Source organism: Vespa mandarinia, chromosome 1 (genome assembly GCF_050613455.1).
Source record: "Vespa mandarinia isolate Hongniang chromosome 1, ASM5061345v1, whole genome shotgun sequence".
NCBI classification, from domain to species: domain Eukaryota; kingdom Metazoa; phylum Arthropoda; class Insecta; order Hymenoptera; family Vespidae; genus Vespa; species Vespa mandarinia.
The window spans coordinates 16,882,710-16,905,000 of NC_140810.1; the positions used below are offsets into that span (position 1 = coordinate 16,882,710).

The 22,291-nt window shown below is 29.8% G+C and overlaps 1 protein-coding gene across 15 annotated transcripts in view; it reads left to right on the plus strand.

Annotated features, from left to right (window-relative positions):
- The window catches only part of sei (potassium voltage-gated channel seizure), a 150,364-nt gene that overhangs the window by 120,104 nt on the left and 7,969 nt on the right, over positions 1-22,291 (plus strand). For 13 of the 15 annotated variants that reach the window (XM_035871378.2, XM_035871383.2, XM_035871380.2 and 10 more), the window contains 13 exons: positions 6,281-6,524; positions 7,363-7,544; positions 10,790-10,810; positions 17,686-17,840; positions 18,092-18,212; positions 18,351-18,471; positions 18,629-18,938; positions 19,509-19,845; positions 20,016-20,203; positions 20,362-20,486; positions 21,296-21,391; positions 21,878-22,018; positions 22,161-22,291. The exon at positions 22,161-22,291 is cut by the window's right edge and continues 200 nt beyond it. In XM_035871378.2, coding sequence (XP_035727271.1) covers positions 6,281-6,524; positions 7,363-7,544; positions 10,790-10,810; positions 17,686-17,840; positions 18,092-18,212; positions 18,351-18,471; positions 18,629-18,938; positions 19,509-19,845; positions 20,016-20,203; positions 20,362-20,486; positions 21,296-21,391; positions 21,878-22,018; positions 22,161-22,291 — 2,172 coding nt within the window. The remainder of the gene's footprint in view (positions 1-6,280; positions 6,525-7,362; positions 7,545-10,789; positions 10,811-17,685; positions 17,841-18,091; positions 18,213-18,350; positions 18,472-18,628; positions 18,939-19,508; positions 19,846-20,015; positions 20,204-20,361; positions 20,487-21,295; positions 21,392-21,877; positions 22,019-22,160) is intronic. The other 2 variants (XM_035871389.2, XM_035871384.2) reach the window with 2 other exon arrangements.

Sequence of the window (22,291 nt, forward strand, 5' to 3'; positions counted from 1 at the left end):
GAAACTGAAGGAATATGCGGAGGAGGTGTGTGATTAAAGGTGGTTTATAGATGTCATGTCGGGTGGGATATCAAGATATACAGAAAATGAACAGGGTGAGAGAAAGAGTGAGACATAGGAAGAGACAGAAAGAGAGAGAGAGAGAGAGAGAGAGAGAGAGTGTGTGTGTTTTCGTCTCTTCGTATGAAAGCAAAAGTCAAATCTCGAGATACTATAAATGATGAAAAGAGTGTATTCGAAAAGGAATCCTTTTTTTTTTTTTCTTTTTATCACTGTCCTTGTATCTTTCATTCTCGTTTTTTTCCCAATATTTTTGTATATCATTATCTAGAGAGAGAGAGAGAGAGAGAGAGAGAGAGAGAGAGAGAGAGAGAGAGAGAAAAGTTGAGGTATATGAAACTATCCTCAAAAGATCTCGGAGTTTTAATTTATTAGGATTAAATGCAAATTTTTTAATTAATACGTTCGACACTAATTATTATTTATTTTTTGAAATTAAATCAATTAAAAGATCTTTAGGAAATATTATTGATATATGAAAATAAATGAAAATGTTAAAGAAATATTGAACAATGTTAAAATATTATTATATGAATGGAAAATCGTTCGATGTTTAAATAATAGTTATTGTTTGTTTTTCGTTTAAATAAATTCTTTTTTTTTCTTTTTTTTTTTTCTTTTTTTTTTTTTTGTAAAATAATAACAAGAAAAATATGTAAATTAAAGTGAATAAAGAAATGTTGGAAAGAAGTGAACGACATTTTGACAAAACAAATCAGACCTTTTGGATTGTTAAATTGAAATTGTTAAATGCAGGTTGAATAATATGTTTCTGTTCATTTTTGAATTGAATAAATTAAAAAAATTAAAATATTACATCAAAAAAAAGAAAAAAAGAAAATAATGATAAAAATATAAATGAAAATATGTTTAAAAAGATTAACAAGTGGTATTTAAAATATGAATGATAGTTCGACGAAACAAATAAAACGAAAGAGATATTTTAGAAATAAATTAAAATCTGTAAATTAAAGCGTTCAATGTATATATATATATATATATATATATATATACTCATACGTTGTTGTGTATTTTTTTCTGATTAAATAAATTAAAAAAAAAAAAAAAAAAAAAGAGGAAGAAATGATAATAATAACAACGAAAGTATAAAACGAAGTGATTAAAGGGTTAAGAAACAAATGTTAGAAAGGAATAAATGACATTTTGACGAAACAAATAAAATAGGCTATTATAGATTGGCAAAGTGGGTTAACGCCTTGTGCTTTTGAATTTAAATCGGGATAGAAAATAAATGTTTTTATGGAACAGATCCATCTTACGAATCGGTGCCGATCGATGTTTGGCACGTTTCCGGATCAAACGATTCTCGGATTGCTCTTGATGCCTTCAATTTTTTGGCCGAGTCAAAACGTTTCCACGATCGCAACCAACATTAATCTTGCCAAATGCGACTGTGAGTCTCGCCTCGCGTTCGTACCTTCTATTCCTTGTACGAGGCCAAAACAAAAAAAAAAAAAAAGGAAAAAAGAAAAAGGAAAAAAGAGAAGGAAAAAAGAAAAAGGAAAAAAGAATAAAAAGAATAATAAAGAACTTCCATATGAAAGTTCAACCATTATAGGTCGTAGGATGAATCAACACAATCGTGAATCAACACAATGGTAACGTTTCCAAATTGTTTTGCAATTTTTGATCGTTCTTTTTTCATATCTCTGCTTCATTTTTTACGCTTTGTTGATGCAAGGATTAAAAGAGAAGAGAGAAAAAAATATTTTTTTCTATCTTTTTTTTTTTTGGTTTCTTTAACTAAAAAAAAAAAAAAAAAAAAAAAAAAAAACAAATTACATTGATATAGAAAATAATCTTCTCAGTTTTATCTTCGAACATAGACGAAGATATATGAAAATAAAAATTTAATACAGAAAGAACTCTGATGAAAAGGAACATATTACGATCGTCGATAAATTCGATCAAAAGTGAGGATCGCTAAATAAAAAAAAAAAAAAAAAAAGAGAGAGAGAAAAAATTAGAGATAGAAAGGAGATAAATGTGGAAAAGGGAGCATTGAAAGCGTACAAAATAGAATGTTTTACACAAACATGAAAAAACTTTGGTGGGATGGGGAAAAGGGAGAGGGACGGTGGAGGAAAGGAATGAAAAACTCCGCCGATAAATAAGGTCAGAAAATTTGAACTAAAATGTGAACAATTTGCAAATATGAAGAAGAAGAAGAAGAAGAAAAAAGAAAACAATGAAAATATTGATATATTAGAATTCTATAATAATGATTGGAACCAAGGATCAAGGGTATTATTGCAACTTGCGAAAAATAAAAGAAAAAGAAGGAACCAATAATTCATAACTCAAAAAGTTAATCGATAAATGAGAGTTGTAGGATAAAAAAAAAAAAGAAGAGAGAAAAGAAACGAGAGAAAGGAAGAAAGGTAAAGGGCAAAATAAGATGAGGAAGAAGAGGATGAAAGAAAAAAAAAACAAAACTAAAAAAAAAACAGAGATAAAGAAGAAGAAGAAGAAGAAGAAATTAAAAACACTTCAAGAGTCCTTCTTGAGCTCGTTAAAGCCCTTTCCACTTATCACTTGAGCGTGGAAATATTGTATACACGCGTTACCGTCACCTGCATAAATCAACATTTGGTTTTTTTTATCGACATATATATATATATATATATATATATATATATATATATGTACATATATGTACATATGGTTCTCGGTAGGGTAGTATTCACTATATCAGTGTATAAAGGTAACTTCGTTAATTTGGCCGTTGCACATCCCCCTTCGTTAAAGTAACGAAGAATCTGTAGATGTTCTTGGTGTACAGGTCATTGGAACGAGGTTGCCAGGTCACGACCTCGGCCCAGAGTCACGATTTCTTTTTCACCTGATGGTAGCAGCAGGTGTATGAATAAAACATGAAAACTTTGATTTGCATTTTGTCGGCTTGTAATCGTCGAACGAACGAATCATCTTGGACGATTAACTAAACTATTCTTATTGTTGATGTTATTGTTTTTATTATATCGTATTGTGTCGTTGTTGATGATGTCTATGAGTTGATATAATACTCTTGTTGATGATAATATTGGTATAAGATGTACATATACATACATACATACATACATACATACATACATACATACATACATACATACATGTATATATAATATAATATATGCAAGTTCTTTAATAGCTTCTTTTTATCCTTCTTTTCTTCTCACTGTGTTGTTCAACACTCTTTAAGTGCAAGACCATATGTTTTCCAACAGATCGAGCCAGATAATAAAAAATCGATCGAGGAAGCTAAGGAAGAGAAGAGGATAGTAGTATAGTACTACTACTACTACTACTACTACTATTACACTTACCGACTGACTTATTAGTTCAGATTAGATGCTTGCCGAGCACGAAATCCTTCAGAGTTGTTATTGGTCTAGGCGAGGTCGCGGGGCAACCAAAGGTCTATTAGTCTAATAGGGCTAACCCTCCTTACTTTACTCGGCCTATGGATATTCACATCGAAATGTGTGATAAACTAAGGGTGTGGACGACGAGAGTTGTCCTATACAAAAACATACACATTTATACGTACGCATATATGAAAGCGAACACATATGTATATATATATATATATATATATATGCACGTACACGTTTACGTTCGAACGCATGAGAGCACAAAGTTCTCACCACTCTTCTTCTTTCTCTTCCTCTTCCTCTTCTTCTTCTTCTTCTTCGTCTTCTTCTATTTCTCCTCCTTCTCTTCTTCCTCTTTCTCCTTCTTCTTCTCCTCCTCCTCCTCCTCCTTCTCCTCCTCCTTCTCCTCCTCCTTCTCCTCCTATTCCTCCCTTTCGCACCAATCGAACACACCTCCCCTTTCGCGGCCTGCATTGCATCAGTGTAAAGCCAGCGCTCGAGCAGGACTCTTCGTCCTTCCCCACGCGTGCTGGTCTATCGTGTAAACAACATTCCAGGGCTTCCTCCCTCTGAAAACGAGGCTATACCTACTCTTCCAATCGATAACGCTTCCTTATTTTTTTTTTGTTCCCTTTGTTTCTTTCTCTCTTTCTCTCTTGTTTTCATTGGTCCAAGTCCTTTTTTTTTTCTTCTCCCCCCCGCCCGCTCCTCCCCAAGAATAATTCGAAAAGGACATCTGTAATATCGTTTCTTTTTCATTATTTTCTTTATACACCAACTGATAAGAATTATACTCGTGTTAATATCATTTTGGGATTATTTTTGGTTCGATTAAGAAAAAAAAAAAAAGTAATAAAAAGAAAAGAAAAAAGGAAAGAAAGAAAAATAGTGATTCGTGTGTGAGCCATAATTATTAACAAAATTTGTTTCGATGATACGTTAATGTAATTATATAAAAAAAAAAAAAAAAAAAAAAAAAAAAAGAAGGAAAAAAGGGGGAAACAAAACTGTTGACCCGTTTCTAACGTTTTCCCTCTCTTTTGTACGATCAGAAGGGTGTGTTGTCTTTAGAACGTTTATATATATATATATGTGTGCGTGTGTGTATGTGCGTGTGTACATGTGTATATATATATATATATAATAGCACCCTCTAGTAGTTAATATAAATATCAACTTTCAATAAAATCAACGGGAGTTAATATTTTATTTATAAAAATATCGTATGGCCGAGTGTTGAAATTTTTCTTATTAAATTGTTCGTCGTAATATGTAATTACGTGATCGTTCGAAAAAGAAAAAAAAAAAAAAAACAGAAAAATAATGATTGGTGTTCCGATTAATTATGCGACGTACTCGATAAAAAATATTGTGACAGAAGGATAGAAATTTATCGTGGAATTAATTTTGATACGTAAGAAAACGGGAAAATTTTTCTTGGTGTAATCGATTTGCGATCGATGGTCCCTTTTTTTTTGTGGTGACGGCGAGGGAATCTACGCGAGCGTCTTAAATGGCAGAGAGTCCAATTAGCAACTCAAAACGCTTTTGTGCTAGACAGGTCAGCGATTAATACTTTATATAGCTTTATATAGATACATATTGGATATAGAGTATCTAAGAGGATTCTATTTTCTCTTTAATTCAATTATCTTTTGAATTTAACAACAACAACAAAAACAACAACAGTATCATCATTATCATCACCATCAATAGCGACAACAGCTAAGAAAATAGACAAATTGTTAAATTATTAAATTAATTAATATGAATTTTCGGAATGTCTACTAATGATTGCAAAAGTGAATTAAAAATTATTATTACAGGGTTGTTCAAAAGTCCTTAGGATGGTTTTCGAAATTAATTATTTTTTCTCGAAATTTTTTATATTAATTCTTCTTTTTTTTTTTATTTTCTTTTTTCTTCAGATTGTAAAACTACTGAGTTTAGAAACTTGTTAGAAAATCTGAAAATAGAAAGAGAAATTAAATGTACTCGTAAAGAGGGGGGGGGGGTAATTTTTATTTAAGCTATTTTTAAAATCTCTCAAGGAAAATAAATTTTTGCTCACCTCTGTAAATATGTAATATAAATTTGTGAGATATAAAAATTACATAGGTTAGTAAAGGATTGATAAAAAAGATAAAGCAAAAAAAGAAAATAATAATAATAGTAATAATAATAATGATGATGATAATAATAAAAATAATAATATTTACTTTTCCGAATTAATCGTTTGGTATCATTAATTATTATTTTAGGTGCATCATGTAAATAATAAATCTGTAAGATTTAAATATCAGGTGAGAATGACAAATAGGGATGATATGAAAGAGAAAATAAAAATGAAAATAAAAGTAAAACAATAAAAATAAATAAATAAAAAAGAAAGAAATAATAACGATAATACAGAATTTATTAATTAATTCTTTGAATCATTAGTCGCATTATTTTATGTGTATCGCATTGAATATACGTATGCATAAATACGTGTGATTTAAGAATTACGTGAGATGGCGAAGGGGCGATAAAAAAAAAAAAAAAAGAAAAAAAAAAAAGAAAAAAAGGAAAAAAGAAGGAGAAAAAAATGAAGAAAGAAACTAAAACTTTAAAAATAAAGAAGAAAGTAATAAAAATAAACCAGAAATATAAATAAATAAATAAATAAATAAAAATAAAAAAAATAAAAAGGAACATACAAGAATAAAGAAAAATCAATTTGATTTGCGAATTAATTGTGTCTTTATTTCTTTCGTGTGTTTTCTTTTTTTTTCTTTTTTCTTTTTTTTGTTTTTCATTTCTCTGACAATTAATCATTATTTCAGGTGTTGTCCCTCGGCGCGGACGTCCTTCCCGAGTACAAACTACAATCGCCTCGAATCCACAAGTGGACCATATTACATTACTCGCCCTTCAAAGCGGTCTGGGATTGGGTGATACTACTTCTTGTAATGTACACAGCCATATTCACACCATATGTCGCCGCCTTCGTGCTGTCCGAGCCGGATTATAACAGCAAGAAGAACAAAAAGTACGGTGACGATCCGATCGTCATCATAGACTTTATAGGTAAATTAATAGACAAAACGAAATATCGCTTATATGAATATAACATTAAATTTTTTTTTTTCTTATACTCTCTTTCTTTTTTTATTCTTTTATTTCCTTTTTCTTCTTCTTTCATTTTTTTTTCCTTTTTTTTTTTTTTTTTTTTTTTCTTTCTTTTACACTGATCGTCGCGGAAATTAGAAGGATTAAAATGTAAAAAGAATTAAAGGCGATCGAAAGAAGAATATAACATGAATCCGGTCTGGTTTAGCCAGCAGATAAAACCACGGCTCTATAGCCAAGTTATTAAAATTTATGACAGAGAGGAAAAAGAAGGTAGAGAGAGAGAGAGAGAGAGAGAGAGAGAGAGAGAGAGAGAGATGCGCATATAAGCGGAAATTGAACGAAGCAGGTGCGACAAAACTCACTAAATAATCTATGAGCCAATGCCTAAGTGAAAATTATTTCCTCTCTCTTTCTCTCTCTCTCTATCTATCTATCTATCTATCTATCTATCTATCTATCTGTCTGTCTATCTATCCCTATATCTATCTTTATTTCCTCTTTTTTATTTATTTTTCAACATTTTCTATCGCCCTAGTTTCTCGTAATATTCGTTCGATATAGAACATCGAACTGATATCGATCGGTCGATGAACTTAAGTTACTACGAGTGAAATCTACTTATTTATTTATTTATTTATTTTTCTTTTCTTTCTATTTCTAATTCTTTTAGAAAAATAGAGAAAGAAAGAGAAATCCATATAAATATAAATAATATATATATATATATATATATATATAGTTAGAAATTAGATATAATTAAATTCGATAAGCGAGTGTTCTCGATGGTTTTCAGTCGACGTCACATTCATCGTGGACATCATCATAAATTTTCGCACGACTTTCGTCAACAGTAACGATGAAGTGGTGTCACATCCTGGAAAGATAGCCGTCCATTACTTGAAGGGTTGGTTCATCATCGACTTAGTGGCCGCAATACCCTTCGACCTTCTACTCGTTGGCTCTGATACGGACGAGGTGAGTCTAATCGTTGCACGACGTTGACAAAAACAAACAAACAAACAAAAAAAAAAATATAATATCGTCAAGATATATTTTATTATATAGTCGAGTTCGATCCCGAGCGTTCATTATCAATTCGTTTTTTAAATTATAATCTTTTAAACGTCCTAGGATTTTCTTCTGTTAAACAACATCGATTATCTCGAAAGATGTATTAACTCTCGATATATATATATATATATATATATATATATATATATATATATATATATACGAGAGAGAGAAAGAAAGAGAGAAAGAGAGAAAGAGAGAAAGAGAGAGAGAGAGAGAGAGAGAAAGAGAGAAAGAGAGAAAGAGAGAGAGAGAAAGAGACAGAGAGAGAGAGAGAGAGAGAGAGAGAGAGAGAGAGAGAGAGAAAGAAAAGCGATCTCTCGGGATCGAAACTGTCGACTTAAAGTTATCTAGAATGTCGGTGTTAGCTCGTAAATACGAATTAGGATGATATGCCGAGCCCAAGTTAAGTGCCCATAGGTGTGTCTTTCCGGATTGGTGCTTAGTTCGTTTTTTTCTCCCCCCCCTCTATTTTTCAACGTTTCTCGGTGTTGAATGATTTCTTTACAAAAATTTTTTTTATATATCATTTTTCGTTCGATTTATCGTTTCCTTTGTCTTTTTTTTTCCTTTCCTTTTCTTTTCTTTTCTTTTCTTTTCTTTTCTTTTCTTTTCTTTTCTTTCTTTTTTATTTTTTTCTATAATAAAAAAATATTTGTATATATATAAATAAATAAATATATATATATATATATATTTTTATTTTCCTCTCGTTGATACGTCGTCTTTCGTCTATTTTTCTTTTTTATTCTGGTTCTTGTTTTTTTCTTTTCTCTCCTTCATAATTCGTTCGTTCGTTCGTTCGTTCGTTCGTTCGTTCGTTCGTTCGTTCGTTCGTTCGTTCGTTCGTTCGTTCGTTGAAAATAAATAATCTATTCGTCCGGGTTTTAATGGTTATAACGTTAAAATATCAGATGGACAAATGGAGAAGCTCTCCTTTTACGTTTATTTATTTTATTTTTTTTTTTTCTTTAGTTTTTTTTTTCACGAGTCAAATTTCACTCGCCGCCGGCCGTGATAATAATCCGTTGCTTGATATCGTACGCGTACGAGAAAATATCGTTTAGCGCGATATACGCTCACGTGGATACTGAAAGTAATTAAAAAAAAAAAGAAAAAAGAAAAGAAAAAAGAAAGAAAACCAAATTGAAAAGAAAAAAGAATAAAAAATAATGAAAAATATCGCGCGTAATTATTAACGTTTCGCGAGGTAAGAAGCCGCAAAAGGGGGGGAAAAAAAAAAGAAAACCACTAGAAATGAAAATGTCAATAGTCGACGATGAATCGAATAAAAACGCTTTTGCGATTGTAAACAAAATAGACGATCGAATTTGTACAATTTTGTGGTTGTAAAAAGGAAAGAAAAGAAAAGAAAAGAAAAGAAAAGAAAAGAAAAGAACAGAATATGAAGACAAGTAATAATAAACGAACGTCGTGTATCTTTTATTTTTTTATTTTATTTTATTCATTTATTTATTTATTTTTTTTCTTTTCTTGTGTCATTATTTCTTTACCTTCGTTATTATTTCTTTTCTTTTTCTTTTTATTTTTTTTTTTCTTTTTTTTTTTTTTGTAATTTTCTTTTTCTACATCATTTTTTTTCTCTCGTTCGTTACATTCGAAAACGCATGTACCTGTGTTCACATTGTATGCATACAATCTCTTAATATTTAAATGTGTAAGTAAGTCTAGTCTTTTTCGCTGTGAACATTTCTGCTCTTTATTGTCTAAAGTGTTAGACACTTCGTCGTCGTCGTCGTCGTCGTCGTCGTCGTCGTCGTCGTTAAAAATCCTTATATAATAGAATAATTCTAATATACCATCTCTACTATATTATTTATTTCATCGTATTCTTTTTGATACTTCTAATAACTACTGCCACTATTATTACTATTATTATTATTTTAATATTATTCTCTTAAAATATTATTCTCTAATTCTAATAACACGTTTAATTCTATTTCTATTTCTACATTGTTTCGTATATCTGTTTTTGTTTTTTCTTTTTCTGTTTTTATTTTACAAAATTAATCTTCGATTCTATCCGCTAATTTTCAATTTTTAAATTTTTTTTAATTTTTTTTTAATTTTTTTTTTTTTAGTTTTAGTTTTATTATCTCGTACCACCCAAACTCCTCTCCCCCTCCCCATCTTTTACGACGCCATTGAACGCCTTCTTTCTTTCGTTCGTTATTTTTTTTCATTCTTTCTTTCTTTTTTTATAGTAATTATTAATAAAAAGATATATAAATATATACATATATTTATGTGCGTAGAAAGAAAGGGATTTTGATCGAGAGAATATTAAAAATATATAAACAAGGAAAAGTCGAAAGTACTTGAGGCATAATCAATCATATTCTTTTTTTCTTTTCCCTTTATTTTTTTTCTTCTTCTTCCTCTTCTTTTTCTTTTTCTTTCTCCTTCTTCGTTGCCGTCGTTTTCAACTTATTTCTCAATAAATCTCTCGGCGACGAACGAACGACGCGTGATTACGTTGGATTAAAGAAAGAAAGAAAGAAAGAAAGAAAGAAAGAAAGAAAGAAAGAAAGAAAGGAAAAGAAAAAATAAAAAAAAAAAGGAAAAGGAAGAGAGAAAACGATTAAAAAAAAGAAAATAATTTTTTTTTCTAATATATATAAATTATATCAACGAAATGAACGATCGTGATAGTGGTGTGTAGAAATCAAAATCTTTTTTCTGTTTTTTTTCCCCTTCCTTTTTGATCCCTTTAAAAAAAAAAAATATATATATATATATATAAATTTAGAGTTAATACGAGAAGGAGAGATGGCTTTTTTTCTTTCTTTCTTTCTTTCTCTCTCTTTCTCTCTCTGACTCTCTCTCTCTCTCTCTCTCTCTCTCTCTTTCTCTCTCTTTCTCTCTCTGACTCTCTCTCTCTGACTTTCTCTCTCTCTTTCTCTCTGACTCTCTCTTTCTCTCTCTCTCTTTTTAATATATATATATTTTTTTTATCTTTTTTTCATTCCTTTTTTGTTTTTGTTTTGTTTTAATGACTTCTGTTTATCTTTTTTTCTTTTTGCCCTTTTTTTCTTCTTCTTCTTCTTCTTCTTAAAGAGAAATTAAAAAGTAACACAGTTGCTATGATAAAAGTGACAAATTTTAACCTCAGTTTAACGTTTTCGTAGCTCGGCTTGGACAAGGACGAGGTTAGTTGACACACATAAACACAAAAATACTCACAGGCTGACGTTTGTACGAATTAACTTTTGCAGAGTTCGATTTGTACGTTCGTTTTCTTTTTTATACACGTACACATAAATATAAATATACACAGATACAAACTTACATGCACACACACACACACACACACACACACACACACACATGAAAAACATACAAATACATACAAGTGATTAAAAAGTCATCATCGCAGCAGCCGTATGTTTTATATCATTATTTTTATCTATTTTCTTCATATACATGTATACATATATATACATATATATATATATATATATATTCATAAAAATATATACATATAAATATGTATGTATATATATATTTATAATTTTTCATTGCTTAATTACACGAAATATATAAATACGGAAACACTTACACGCGCGCGCGCACGAATAAAACACAAAACACACGAAACACACAAAACACAAAAAACTTTCTCACAGAAATATTACGTACGTATTTACACTCCCGAATGATTCGCACTATTTTCACTTACTATATATACCTATATTTCTTTTTGTTCTTTCTTTATTTTCCTTTTTTTCTTTGTAAAATTAATATTCATCCCTTTCGTAAATTCCTAGAGTGTATATTATGAAATTTACATCGATTGTATATATATATATATATATATATGTATATATATATATATATGCGTCTATAAGAAACGATAGCGGACAATAATAAAAGTGATTTGTTTAAACAATGTAATTTGTTTAAAAAATATAAACAAGGAACACTGCAACCCCCCATTTTAATACGTAGGAAGCTTTAATCAAATTAATTTGCTAATTATTGGGAAGAATTTCGCTATGAAAGAGAAACGATCCTTCGCACAAGAAAAATAACGAATTTTTCTTTTTTTTTTTTTTTTTTTTTTTTTTTTTTAATAAATACATTTTTACTTACCTACCCTATTTTTATCTTCTGCAATTTTCCTCTTTCCGTTTTATTTATACTTTCTCGTTTTGATTCTTTTCAATCTTACCAAAATGATCTTTCTTATTTAGGAAAATATCACGAAGAAGCATATATTATTCCATGCGTGTCGTTGCTGTCGCGAGAGCAACTCTTGAAGCGATCAAAAAGAAAAAAAAAAAGAGAAGAAAGAAAAAAAAATAAAAAAAAAAGAAAGGAAAGAAAAGAAATGAGAAAAAACGTGAGTGAGTTGGTTGGCGATAGGGAGTTGGAGATGGGGGGGAGGGGGGGGGGAGTTAGGGAGAAAAAATGTAGCAAAAAAAAAATGAGGAAGGGAGAAAAAGAAAAAGAAAACGAGCGAAGAAAAATTAACGTAGCGCAGCATTCGTTGAGTATACTTCGTGGTATAAAAGATTTTGAGCCTATTTTTAACAACGTTCTATCTAGTGCTCGGTGCTGCTGGCGTCGTCGTCGTCATCGTCGTTAGAAAGACAATAGAGCAAAGAATAAGGACAACCAACCATTGCCCGTGTGTCATTTTTGTGAGGAAAACAAAAAACAAAAAAAGAAAGATGAGAAAAAAAAATGTTCACTTTTTTTTTTGTTATTGATGCATTACAAATGCATATGCACGTACGTATTTGATTTACGATCGATCAAGCTTGGATGACTTTTTTTTTTTTTCTTGTGCGAGTAGATCGTTGCCAAAAGAAAATTCTTTCTTTTTTTCCATATATTTTTTTTTTTTTTTTTTTTTTTTTTAATCTCATCGATTTGGAACATAAGCATGTATATGAATAAATTTTTACTTCTCTCTTTATCCAGGTATATATAAGTATGAATAATATAAAAATTATAAATATATATATAAATGCTTTTTTTTTTTTTTTTTTTTTTTTGACGATATACAATTCGGTCTATATTGTAGAGAAAAATAATTATTGCTGAATCGTTCTTATTTACAATTCCATACAGCCTATCTCTCACGTTCTATTTCTCCTACGTGTAAGAGATTCGTCATATAAAATTTTCTTTTATATATATATATCTTTTTTTTATTTTTCTGTTTTTTTTTTTCTTTTTCTTTTCCTTTCTTCCTTTCTCACTTATGTACATTCTTTACGCATATTGTATATTATTTATATCACCAATTACTTCGTAAAGGAATGATTACATTAATATTAGATGCGAAACGATGATATTAGAGTTATTAGAAAGCGAACGATATCCTTCCATTATATATATACATATATATATATATATATATATATATATATATATATAATATATAATAATTTTTGATAGATATATTAGCGAATGACTATTAGATGATTGTCCCCTGACAAATATTGATCTTTGCATTGAATTGAATTTTGTTTTATAAACCCTTTTTGATTTTTTTTTTCTTCTTTTTCTTTTTTTTTTTTTTACAATTAGTATCGAATTAGTTAGAATTCGTAGTAGTTATTCCGTTAGAAATTTCCTTTGAACGAAAAATATGAACAAATTTATATCTATTATCAATATTTGTTAAGAATAATTATTATATATATATATACATATATTGCATAGTTATCATTTAGTAGTTAGTTAGCTTACGATTTTTATGAAATATTAAATTACGATTTATTTGTTTCGTCCTTTTTTTTCCTCTCCCGTTACAATACAGTCAACATTCAATGCTTTTAATTCATTAAAAGCGATGCGGATAAAAAAAAGAAAATGCTTTTAGATCGTTTGATTTATCATTCTTATTTTTATTTATTTATTTATACCTTTATTATTGTTATATATATATATATACTTTTTTGTTTTTATTTTTTTTCTATATCTCAGTTTCCGCAAATTTTTATAATATAACACGATAAATTAAAAAAAAAAAATTCTTTTCTTTTTTCTATATGTCCTCTTTCAAAAACTATATAAATATACAGTGCTAAGTATTAATAAAAAAATATATATATATATATAAATAGAAATAAATAAATAAATAAATAAATAAATATAAATATACATTAAACATTCTAATCGCTTAATTAGGGGTTGCAGAGTTGTTTTAAAGATTCTTTACGAGCGTTTCGATGCATCCATCCATCGTTTCTTATCATCGATCGATACTATCCAAATTAATTAATTAAAATTATATCTATTATATCACGGGCACGCATTATCGCACGCTTAACGAATGGAAATTATTTTTCTTTGCGATGCACGTTCTCTGTTTATTTATTTATTTGTTTATTTATTTATTTATTTATTTTTTTCTTTCTTTTTTCTTCTTCTTCATTTTCTAATCCGCGTTTTAAATATTACACGCGACGAATTCGATTAACGATAACGGAACACTTAAATCTTCACGGTAAAAAGAATAAAACAATTAATGAATAAATTGGAAGAAAGTAATATTAAAATTCTTTTGATTTTTTATCTAATTTCGAAAATATCTATTTTAAATTATTTGAGTGACGAAATGCTCGTAATTAAGAAACTAAATATTTATAGGGTCGTTTTTTCCTCTCTCTCTCTCTCTCTCTCTCTCTCTCTCTCTCTCTCTCTCTATCTATCTATCTATCTTTTTCTTTCTTTTTTTCTTTCTTTCTTTCTTTCTTTCTCTCTCTCTCTCTTTCTTTCTTTCTTATATTTTCGTTATAATCGTCCGTGCGAACGTACACAAGAACTATGCGTATAATAGCGCACGTGCGCGCGCGTACACAAGCACACGAAGAGACGTATTTTACACCAAAGACACAGAAGAGACGCAGAGGGCCAAAATAGAGAAACAAAGCATCCAATAGGAAAATTTAACAGCGGGATTTTGAAACGATCGTACGTAAGCTTTTGCCGTATTTTCTCTGGATATATCTCTCTTTTGTTTTTCTTCTTTTTTTTTTTTTTTTTTTAATTTTTTCTTCCCCCTATTTTTTCCCCCTGTTTCTTCTTTTTTGTCTTTTTTTTTTTTTTTTTTTTTTTTATTTTTTTCAACGTTTCAAGACTACGTCGATTTCGTTCTTACGTTATCGAGCTTTTTTTTTCGTAACTCTTCCAATTCTCTTATGCTTTCGTTGCAAGCTGTACAAAAACAAAAACAAAAAAAAACCCCCGTTTGTAAAATTGATCCAATGAATCTAATACCGATCGATCCATCCTTCCTAATCTCAATCCTAATTCTGATTATTTCGATCCATTGACACGTTTGTAATTACGCTGAATATTACATTTGTGGTATTATATTATATGGATAGTTCTTGCTTGTTGTATATATATATATATAGAGATATGTATGTATATATGTTTAAAATAAATGAATTAATTAATTTCATTTGATAAAGATTTGCATTATTGATCAATTTAAATGTATTGAACTGTGTCTCCAAAACAAAAAATTTAATTTCTTTTTCCTATATATATATATATATATATATATAAAAACCTTAATAATGTTGAAATATCTTTGATCTGAGAACTACCTGTATAAATATTATATACTACGATCTATGTACATATAATCAGTTCATGTATAAGTGGAATCCGAAACGCGTGCGATTTGTTCAATGTTTATGCAATATGAAATTTCTTCTTCTTTTTTTTTTTTTTTTTTTTTTTTTAATTAGACATAAAAACAAAAAACAAAAATAAAAAATGACTTTGACCTTACATCAAATCTATTAATCACGAAGTAATGAAATAAGCATGCGTTTCGTATATATATACTACGTATACATTGAAGAATACTTTGTGTATTGTATTATACACGACCATATATATATATATATAAATATATTATAATATATATATATATATATGTATATATATAAAATTGTGTTACTTGTGTCGCTTGAACGCTTCGTCTTTCCAACTACGTATAATAATCTGCCTTGTGTATATACATATTTGTATATTTGTCCATATGTATATGTCGAGCAAATATATTATGGATTTGCATGCGCTGAAAATAAAAAAAAAAAAAATATGTTTCTTATTAAGAGAAAAATTTTAATCAATTTTGTACTTCTTCGAACGTACACATACATATTCATACACACGCACACACATATATATACGTATGTATATATATATATGTGTGTGTGATTTGTATTTATATATATATTGTACATGTTACATATATATATATATATATATATATATATATATGCGCACACGTCGTTTGTGTGCGAGAAATATATACATGATTTTAAACGGTGAGAAAAAAAATCCACTGCCAAAAAATTATTTCGAATTTGGCTTGTTACGTCACGTGATTCGTCCATATCGATAAATCGTGATGGTATTACACTTACGTCGTAATTTGTGAAAATTTGAACGCGACAATAAAAAAAAAAAAAAAAATGGAAGAAAAAAAAAATTTGACATTACCCGAGAATAAATTAATAAATGAAATTTCACAATAACTACTGATCGATCCCGTGATTGATCTCGAAAGATCGATAAATCGATCGATCGATCGATCAATCTATCTATCTTTATCATTGTCAATCAGAATAAGGTAGATGTATATATTACGATAATTTGAATTTCCATTGAAAACTCTTCGATTCGGAAGTTGCCCCTAGGAGTTTTGTATCGATCTATCACAGGTAAGGAATAAAAAGAGGGAGCATGTAATAAAAACCTCTAACTTATTTTCATCATCTTCTTCTTCTTCTTCTTCTTCTTTTTTTTCTTCTTTCTTTTCTTCTCCTCACCGCTCGCCCCGCCCGCTCACTGCCCTATAATAGCATTTATCATGCCAAAAATTAATGTCGATAGACAAGGTAATTTTCTAAAAAAAGAAAAAAAAAAAAATAAAAAAGGAGAAAAAAAAAAAGAAAAGAAAATACAAAAAGTTGGAACGTTACAATCGCTCGACATAAATTTCTTTTTTATTTTTATTTCTTCTTTCTCTTCTTTATTTTTTTCTTTTTTTTTTTTTACTACTACGAAAGAACATATCATTTAGTAAATGTAATAACGTATAGAACGACTTTATTACATATATATATATATATATATATATAGGTCGGTACGATATACATGGATATATTACATAAATATATCGCAACCGAGTAACGATCGAGGTAATGGCAACGCGAATAGAATTCATCTTACTCCATAAAATATAGAAGTGAAATTGGCTAGGGAATGGAGAAGGAGAGTGAGAGAGCGAGAGAGAGAGAGAGAGATAGGATGAATAAAAAAGAAACGAAAGGAAGGAAAAAAGATTAAAAAAAAGAAAATGTTAGAAAGATGAGGACGAACTTTGACATTTTTTGTCGTAATCTCTATAACGTTACTTACATTGAAATATTGAACATCGTTCATCTCGTACAGTACTCGGTAACTTTCTATGAATACTCGGTATTATTATCCATGAATATAAAGAGAAAGGAAGAAAGAAAAAAAAAAAAGAGAGAAAAGAAAAAGTGAAAGTGAAAGTAAATGAAGAAAAAATTGAAGGATTTATATCTCCCGATCGAGTTTTTTTTTAATAATATTAAATGTCCTTTTAGATCGAACGTTTTCATTGGATATTTAATTAAAATTATTATAGTGTATTTATTACCTCGATCGAATATGATTATTCTTTTTTTCTTTTTTTTTTTTTTTTTTCTTTCTTTTTGTAATTTTACTTAATTATTTATTAATTAATCAATTAATTTCATTGCTCTCGAGCTATTGAACGTTCACTTTTTCAATGTTCGCGCTATCGATCGGTAGATAGATAAGGAGATAAAGCCAAAAAAAAAAAAAGAAAAAGAAAAAGAAAAAAAAGAAGAAAAAAAAAGAGAAAAAGGAAAAAGAGAGAGAAAGAGAAAGAAAAATAAAAGGATAGAGGGAGAGAAAGAACAGAAATAGAAAAGAAAACGATATAATTGAAATGGTCGGTCAGCCGTGTTAGATGGACAAAATGACGCGTTCTTTTCAGACGACGACCTTGATCGGACTTCTCAAGACCGCACGTCTTCTACGCTTGGTTAGGGTGGCCAGAAAAATCGACAGATACAGCGAATACGGAGCCGCGGTTTTGCTCCTTTTAATGGCCAGTTTCGCGCTCATTGCACATTGGATGGCCTGTATATGGTGAGTTAGAAAACAAAACAAAACAAAAAAAAAAAATAAATAAATAAAAAGAAAAAGAATTTCTCCTTCCCTCTTACCCGTCCGCCACTCCTGGCAAAAAAAAAAAAAAAAAAAGAAAAAAAATAAGAAAACCTGTTTACATTATTCAGAGATACGAACGACGATACAAATTATTTTACATTAATAATTGATAAAAATAAATTGATGAATTTTGTTTTCTTTCCTTTTTTTCTTGCCCCTATCCCCAAAAGGTATGCCATAGGAAATGCGGAAAGACCGACCTTGAAGAGTAAAGTCGGTTGGTTGGATATCCTGGCCAACGACACTCATCAATTTTATTTTCACAACAATACAGGTGGACCGAGTATAAAGGTAAAGAAAAAAAAAAAAAAGAAAAAGAAAAATAAATAAATAAATAAAAAAGTAGAAAAAATCTCTATACTATCTCATCGTGAAAATTTTCATTTACTTCATTGCAATTATTAACATTATCTTTCGTTACTTTTTCAGAGTCGTTATATAACAGCACTCTACTTCACATTCAGCAGTTTAACGTCCGTCGGTTTTGGTAACGTTGCACCCAATACGGACGCTGAAAAAATATTTACTATTATCGTTATGCTGATAGGATGTAAGTATATAAAATTTCAATCGAACAAAAATGTTATAATATTATTACAAATATAATGTAACGCTGAATAATCTTTTTCTTTTTTTTTTCCTCTCTTTCTCTCTTTTCTTTTTTTTATCTTGTTGTTTTTTTTTTTTTTTTTTTTTTTTTTTCATAGCTCTAATGTACGCCAGTATCTTTGGCAATGTATCGGCGATCATACAAAGATTGTATAGTGGTACAGCAAGATATCATACGCAAATGCTCAGGGTTAGAGAATTCATAAGATTCCATCAAATACCAAATCCACTTCGACAACGTTTGGAAGAATATTTTCAACATGCCTGGACTTATACCAACGGGATTGATATGAACAGCGTACTCAAAGGATTCCCCGAGTGCCTTCAGGCTGACATTTGTCTTCATCTCAATAGAAATCTGTTAAACAATTGTAGAGCCTTCGAGGGTGCCAGTCCAGGTTGTTTAAGGTATATAATAAATTTAATCACGACGAATATATTAAATCGTTCATTTGCCAAAATGGATTGACTATTAAAAAGAAAAAATGAAAAATAAATGAAGAAATGCGATAAAATAATATAAATTACTTTTTATAATTTCCATTTAAAATATAAATTCGTAAAAACATTGTAGAATATATGATGAAGGGTCTTGTTGGTACATTTGAATGATGAATTATTGTAATGATTTACATTAGAGGATGGAATTAATCAGATTGATTTCTGATAATAAATTTTTTTTTTTTTTTTTCATTCGATGATCTAAAAAAAATTTTCTCTTTTAATGATATCGAATGATCTATTTGAAGATTAGGGAAATTTATTATGAATATAAAAAGTGATTACAATCGTCAAGCTCGTTGACGCTTGAATTTAAAGTAATTCAAAAAGTGGAATTAATCGATTCGCCTTGTGAACGGTTCGATATATCGATCAAAAGAGAAATAATTTCTAATTTTTAACGAGAAAAAAAAACAAAGAAAAATAATAATAATAATTTCAATTTTTTTTCTCTTTTCAATTTAATTCTTTACGCAGGGCATTGTCTTTAAAATTCAAAACTACGCATGCACCACCGGGTGACACATTGGTCCATCGCGGAGACGTCTTGACGTCCCTTTACTTTATATCACGTGGAAGTATAGAAATTTTAAAGGACGACATCGTAATGGCCATACTCGGGAAGGACGACATTTTTGGTGAAAATCCTTGTATTTATCCAACAGTTGGAAAATCCTCGTGCAACGTTCGTGCTTTGACCTATTGCGATCTTCATAAGATTCACAGAGACGATTTACTCGACGTTTTGGCACTTTATCCTGAATTTTCAAATCACTTCAGTCAAAATCTAGAGATTACATTCAATATGCGAGATGTAAGTCCTATACACCCATAGTTAAGATTAAAGTTTATTATTTCTTTTTTTTTTTTATTTATTTCATTTTCCTCTTCTTTTTCTTTTTTTTTTTTTTTGTTTTTTGTTTTAATCAAACCGCGAAGAGAGATCCTTCGATCTATTGAAATATAAAATTATACATTTGATAGGAAGAACAAGCCGGTGTTGATCCAATGTCAGCAAGGTTTCCTGTCAGCACTCCAACCGACGTCGACGTCGACGCCAGGAGATTCGCCTTCCGTCCACCAAGATACCGTCGAGGACCTGGAGGAGGTCCTGGCACCAATCTTATCCCTACCGGTCGACAAGATTCCTTGCAGGACGATCAAGAAGACTAGTAATTATCCTTTCTATTTGCTCACTTTTTCTTTCTTTTTTCTTCTTCTTTCTCTCTCCCTTTTCTTTTCTTTTTTTTTTCTTTTTTTTCTTTAATTCATTTATTTCACTCACATCGAAATGTCGTATATTTATTAAATGTAAAATTAATATTTACAGCGACAAAAGTAGCGGCCACGGTATATTAGAATTTAGTACCGACAAAGCTGGTCAAGATGTTACGCCATTAAATTTGGAATTCGATGAACCGAAGCAAAGGAGTTCAACATTGAATTCTATTACCGGTGAGCAAATCAATCTCATCTCCCATAATATATCCCATTAAGTATTTTATTATTCAGAATCGACCTTTCAATTTTCGTGCCTGTCTTTTTCTTACTGTTTGAGGAATGTGGTTTACTGCACGATAATAGATCCCCCCTCGATCGATACGGATATTATCATCTCTCGATCCGCCTATTTTTTTTCTTCTTCTTTTTCTTTTTTTCTTTTTTTTCTTTTTCTTTTTCTTTTTCTTTTTCTTTTTTCTCTCTTCATTATCAGAACATCTCGTTCTTTTTTTCTTCCTTTCTTTTTTATTTTCCTTTTCTTCTTCTTCTTCTTCTTCTTCATATTATATCTTGCGCGTGATGACACATATTAAAGAAGGATTAGAAAAAATGCGTGCGAAGATTTTTTATTTTTCTTAATATTCGAACTATTGAAAGTGGGATCTTTCTTGAAGATAAATGTCTTAAGCGTTTTCATTTTTTTTTCTTCTTTTTTTTCTTTTTTCTTTTTTTTTTTTTTTCTCTTTCATTCACATCCCTGGTAGATTTGTTCGAAACTACGTTTGACTCTTTCTCAGCTGGAAATATTATACGATGTTTCGGTTTTTACATTATCGAAACAATTATACCGAAACATTTATATAGCCCTCGCCCCGAACGCCCGCCCGCCCCCACCCCACCCCCCTCTGGCCGCCCTTTCTATCTTCCTTCTTCTTGCTTGTAAAAGTTTTACTTTGTAAGTGAAACGAGGTGTGTTACGCTTTGCGGTTGCGTTTGGTTTTTTTTCCCGAGTTCGTTAACACCTTGAAAACATGGTTGTTCAGGCATGCTAACCCATCTCAAGCGCAGTATACCGGACCTACGACAGCACAAGATTCATCTGCAGCCTCTAACGAGTCATGATTACCTCGCCAAACAGAGTAAGTTTTTTTATCGCAAGTAGAATCCCTCTTTTAAGCTGAGATCATTGGGTCAGTAAGCCCGCGCACCGTTATGTGTTTATGATACCTATATCATTAGAGAAAGAGAGAGAGAGAAAGAGAAAAAGAGAAAAAGAGAGAGAGAGAGAGGAAGAGAGAGAGGGAGAGAGAGAGAGAGAGAGATACAGATTAGAAAATTATTATTATTATTATTATTATTATTATTATTATTATTATACGGAATCCAGACTTCAAGTTGGGAGACATCATTTACGAGAGTATATAAAATAAGTTTATGGATCGATTCCACTTTCTAACGTGAAGTTACAATCATAGCTTTGTCCTTTAGAGCATTTAGTTGTAATATATCTTAAACGGCGATCATTGTATATACATTATCATTGTACATTATCGTAACATATAAAATATCTTATAATATAAACGCGATGTAATTCCTAACATATAAATTATCTTATTTTGTATCAGTGACAACGCCATTGACAAAACAAACACGTAGAAGTTCTGCCACCGGTGAAAGCTGCCTCAGTCAAAATGCAATACATCCAACGTCTACTACATCCAGTCATTATACAACCCCATCACCGCCACAACATCCTCATTCTCATGGTATTTATCAATGGCTAATATCTTGATATAATTATAACATGATCCACGTTCTCGTTTGAACATATATATATACATATATATATATATATATATATATATATATATATATATATTAAAAATTTTTTTTTTTGTACGATTTAAGGAGACTTTCAAAGTGGACCTGGACGACCTATTGAAGAAATAAATGCTAGGATAGATCAATTGTCGAAACAAGTGACTTCATTGGAACACTCAATGACGGGGGATATAAGATTGATATTGACGTTGCTCCAA